At 36.8% G+C, this 5,000-nt stretch overlaps 1 protein-coding gene across 1 annotated transcript in view; it reads right to left on the reverse strand.

The window, feature by feature from the left end:
- The window catches only part of LOC144956096 (glycerol kinase 5-like), a 45,726-nt gene that overhangs the window by 2,092 nt on the left and 38,634 nt on the right, over positions 1–5,000 (reverse strand). Inside the window, exons 11-14 of the mRNA XM_078886444.1 lie at positions 3,759–3,863; positions 3,080–3,130; positions 1,570–1,777; positions 91–224 (exon numbers count right to left, since the gene is read on the reverse strand). Coding sequence (XP_078742570.1) covers positions 91–224; positions 1,570–1,777; positions 3,080–3,130; positions 3,759–3,863 — 498 coding nt within the window. The remainder of the gene's footprint in view (positions 1–90; positions 225–1,569; positions 1,778–3,079; positions 3,131–3,758; positions 3,864–5,000) is intronic.

Consider the following 5,000-nt stretch of genomic DNA (forward strand, 5'->3'; position numbering starts at 1 on the left):
CTCGAATCCAGGACCTTCCAATCCGAAAGCGAGTGTCATACCACTAGACCACATAGCCGCAGTGACGTTAACTTTGTTCCTTCTATTTACCTGCCCCCAATCCCGCCATGTAAGCGGCCCCAAGGCAGGCCAGGTCCTTCTCATTGCATCGGTGAATGTCCTGGTAGATGAGGTCACTCATTAGCTGCACGATGAAGTCATTTTGAGCCACACCACCATCGACTCTGGAAAATGGGAGTGGGAAAATGATGAAAGGAAGGCAGGAAAGGGGAGAGGGGAAGGTGAGCATGAAAAGATATGTTACAGTGAATGACATAATCAGTCGGATGGTGAAAAGGTTTGAACTGAGATAGTGCCAAGTTTAGTTATAGGGTCAATTTTTATCAAAAATGATTAAATTAACCCTTTTTGTACATCTTCGGGGAAAATCAAATCTTAATTTCACTTCTAAATATTTTTTACAGCTAGTCAAGTTAAAAAAGTATGAAATTTGAGAAAAATTGCTGGATACCTTTCCCATACATCTGACCATAACTTCATGAAAAATTTACTTCAAATAAAGATTAAAATGCTTTGGTGAGCATATTCTTTCAGAAAATACAAAAAAATGCAAATCCAAAATTTTCACCTTCCAACTAATTATGTCATGTATACTGACACATATTTTAATCAGTAACTTCCTTTTGTTATTAAATGTCATTATTTGTTCATCACATGTTCGTCTAAATTCTATGTCATGGCACGAGACCGAAGGGCTCAGGTGGTCGCTGGTTCGGATAAGGAAGTAAGTAAGTAAGTTCATCAAATGTATCATTTAACACCATTAGGGTTAGTAGTGAATAAATGAAAGTAGTTTTTTAGAGCCACGAGGCCCATGCAGCTGGAGTTTATCATGGTTTCTATAGCTTGAAACGGATAGTAGCAACTGCTTGCTACCCTTTGGATAGGACGCTATATATCAGTGTTTTATTTTAGACGGGGTCCCAATGGCTCAGTTGGAAGAGCACTTGCTCAACGCGCTTAAGGGATTGAGACTGATCCCCGGTGAGGTTGAGATTTCGTTTCTTACCCACCTGTCCACCCAGAAGTAATTGAGTAGCTGGGTCTGTTAGATCTGGCAGAAAGTACTTTGTGATAGACAAGCAATCGTTAATGTCCGTTTCACGCTATGAAAACCAGAATAAACTCCGGCTCCATGGGCCTGATCTCTCTGAGGGACTACTTTTTAACTGCATGAGATTTTTACCCGCAGTTTGTTACTAAGGATATCAATATATCGTTCTCATTGCCTCAACTACTCTGCCATCTCGTCCCCATATGCAGACATTAAAAAATTTAAAAAGTAGTCCTTCAGAGCCAGATCTAACAAACCCAGCTACCCAATCACTGCTGGGTGGACAGGAGGGTTCAAAAAATTTTTAAATCTCGACTACATCCGGGGATCGATCCCGTCCCTTTCCTTGTGAAACGAGTGCTCTACCAACTGAGCTATCAGATACAATCTATAAACAAAACACTCTACTCTAGAATTCCGGCAGTCCCTACCGTTTTCTACTCTAGAATTCTTACTTGACAGTACAGAGGGGGATCTTGGTCTCCACCAGGACCGTTTCGTACAAAGCCTTAAAGCGGAATGCAATGGCCTCCAGGATGGAGCGTACGATGTGGGCTTTGGTGGTGGTTGGTTTGATTCCAAACATGGACGTCACCGCTTTGTTGTCGTTGAAGGGAGCCTGAATCCCACTGAAAGCTGGGACGAAGTAAACACCGTCTGTGTCTGATGAAAGGGGAATAAACCAGTGACTATCTTTCATTGCGGTTTTGTCAATAGAATTTATAATAATAATAATAATAATAATAATAATAATAATAATAATAATAGTAATAATAATAATAATAATAATAATAATAATAATAATAATGTGATATAAATAAAACAATATTATCCCGTCATATTAAACCTCATTTGACATTTTTTAAAATAAACAAAAGACAACAAAAACAAACAAAAAAACCCCAAAAAAACTGAAATAAAGACAAAACATTCCTTTCTTAAGATTGTAAACGTTACAATGTCAAAGAAAGAAAAAAAATGGAAGTAAAGAAAAAAAAAAATTCTTCATTTGATAATATACTTAAAATGCCAAATTCCATGGTATCTGTCTTCGTCAAATAAATTGAATATTACAATTCAATACTTACTTTTATTATTTTCCTAATTCAATGAATCTTTATTATGAAATGGCATATCCCAGGCTTCCATATACAGAATGCAGTGACCTTTGAACTATAACCCCATTTAGGTAACAAAAATCTGACCTCAAAATACTAGTTCCAATCTCACTCTTCCGGAGGACTGGAAACATACCACGTATCCTATGGTGAGGCTGAGGACCTAAAGCGGACCACAGACTTCATAGCAGATATCGGACTGCAGCCATAGATGTCCATCAGAGGAACGAAGAAGAAGAAGAAGAATACCACGTGTCATTGATCTTCTGGTTTCAAAGTGATGGTACCTTATATTCTAATCTAAATAAATGCTGGTCGTCAAATAACAATTTTCCATCCTCGCTGCTTTACGTCTCATAATCATAAGAATCTGCCTATACATCCTGTTACTAAATTAGTTATGTCACCTTATGATTCAATATGTAACCTATTCATTATTAGTCCTCTGAAAGATTGGTACAAGCACACCTTCAAAGAGTTTGGAACTGGAAAAGGGTGTGACCTCCCGACTCCCGACTGTATTGTAACTGATTCTCTTTGACTATGATCCAACAAAACTACAACAAGAAATGAAGTGAGTAGGAAAGTGCCAGAAGACAATAGAGAATAAAAATTTGGCGGCAATGACGGGTCTCGAACCCCCGACAACTCTGCCTGGCCGGGGAGAGCGTGTCTCTACCGTATAAGCTATCCACCACTCCAGTGGTTCGCGGGTTCGAGCCCCCATGGCCGCCGCACAATTTTTATTCTCGATTGCTTTCTGGCACTTTCCTACTCACTTCATTTCTTGTTATTTTCAACATAAGTGCCTGCTCCACTCACTTTTCTGAACAAAACTATAACCTACCTTCCACTGACTTGGCCAGGTCTGTTAGCTCTTGCACGTCAGCAAAGAAACCTGACAACATATACGCAGTTAGAACAAATTGCTTAAAGTCTGTTTCATTCTTGACATAAAAAGTGATAAACAAAAATAAATAAAATAGCTTCAAAAAAGAACAAAATACCAAGCACGGAACGTCTTGGGGTAAAAACCCTTCTTCAGCAAACAACAAAAACTGGGAATAACGCCATAAATTCAGCTCTAAGGGTCTGATGGCTCTAATGAACAACAAATAAATATTCAGTGCTGATAGTGACTAAATGTGAAAAAGGAGGAACATTTTTTAACATTCACCTTTAAGCCCCATTTTAAAACCCCATTTCCAGCAATAGAGATGATAGACCATGATTCATAGTCACACAATTGAAATGTCTTCACCGATTGTTCATAGAAAAATTTGCTGAAATGTGAAGTGAATGATAATTTCACAAAAATCGTGATATCGCGAAAATCGCAGTATCGGTTAAAAAGGAGGAAATTCTTCCTTTGTCTCTAAAATCGTTTATTTCTGACGCTCTGGAGAAACCATCATCTTTGTTTATTGTACTTTGTTTTTGTTTACACTACTGATAGCGGGAGCATGTCTTAACATCTTAAGAATGACATGACGATAAACAAGCACAAGAATTCCTTGATTTCTTACCAACGGATTTGGCCCAATCCACAACATTACCCGTATCACAGATCAATCCCTCTGCCATGTAAGTTAAATCCTCTCCTATTTTCCAACCTACAAGTGGGTAGAGTCCTGTGAACAAAAAGAAATAACGGTAGGTTTTTCTTTTGTTTTAATTTTTATTTCAGTATATTCAAGTACTGACAGTACCCAAAAGAAATTGCAAAAACAGTGCTAATTCAAATAGAGAAAAGAATAGGATGCACCTCGAGGATAACAAATGTATTTATTAATGGCTAAAAATTACATCTTATGAACAGAGATCTTTAAGCAAAATAAATAATAAAAATATACCAAAAAAAATGAATCACCATTCCACATCCTTAAAAGCATAGCTGCCAACTTTTCAAAAATAAAATAAAGAATGCCCATTTGGCCCAGGATGGATGCCCCCCCCCCCCCCCCCCCCCCCCCCCTGATCTGATAGAATCAGATCAATAATTTTTTTAATGAAGGGAAATAATCATTGTAAGGTTTAATCTATGTAAAAACATAATTTTCAGATTGAATACATTCCAATCAAAGATGCTGATTTAATTTTATTTTTAATTAAAACAATATTTGTATCAAATAGTGAAAGTATCAATACTGTCTGAGAACACTAAAAGTATATTGGAGAATAATATGCAAATTTTATGCAAATCTCCAATACATTATGATAGTGAAAAACAGGCGTCATATAATCATTTATGATAGAGAGAATAATTCAAATTAAAGAGCTGCATAGGAATGGAGAATATTCTGTGCTGATTTAAACCCTGGCCATCATCTCTCGGTAATAATAATAATAATAATAATAATAATAATAATAATAATAATAATAACAATAATAGTCCTAGTAAAAATAATAACTCATTAGGCTCACATGCCTTGTTTACCATAAATTAGCCAAAAATTACAAAATACGGATTTTGAACTAATAATACGGACTTACGGACTCAAGAAGTCAAATACGGAACGGTTGGCAGCTATGTTAAAAGTATATGGAAAATGACAGGACAGAGAGAAATAGTAGAATTTAAGATGAGGAGATGAAAATGGCTTGGCTCTGCTCCACCCCGATAAGGTTCATAACAAACATTACCAGATAGGCTCTTCCATGGAACCCGCAGGGAACCAGGAAGGGAGGGTGGCCAAGAAATATGTAAATCTTATAATATAACAATATGATCTCATAAAAATTTACTTCACAATGCACACAGACATCTT

This window comes from Berghia stephanieae, chromosome 10 (assembly GCF_034508935.2).
Source record: "Berghia stephanieae isolate SIO BIC M18660-M18661 chromosome 10, UCSD_Bste_1.3, whole genome shotgun sequence".
Taxonomy (NCBI): domain Eukaryota; kingdom Metazoa; phylum Mollusca; class Gastropoda; order Nudibranchia; family Aeolidiidae; genus Berghia; species Berghia stephanieae.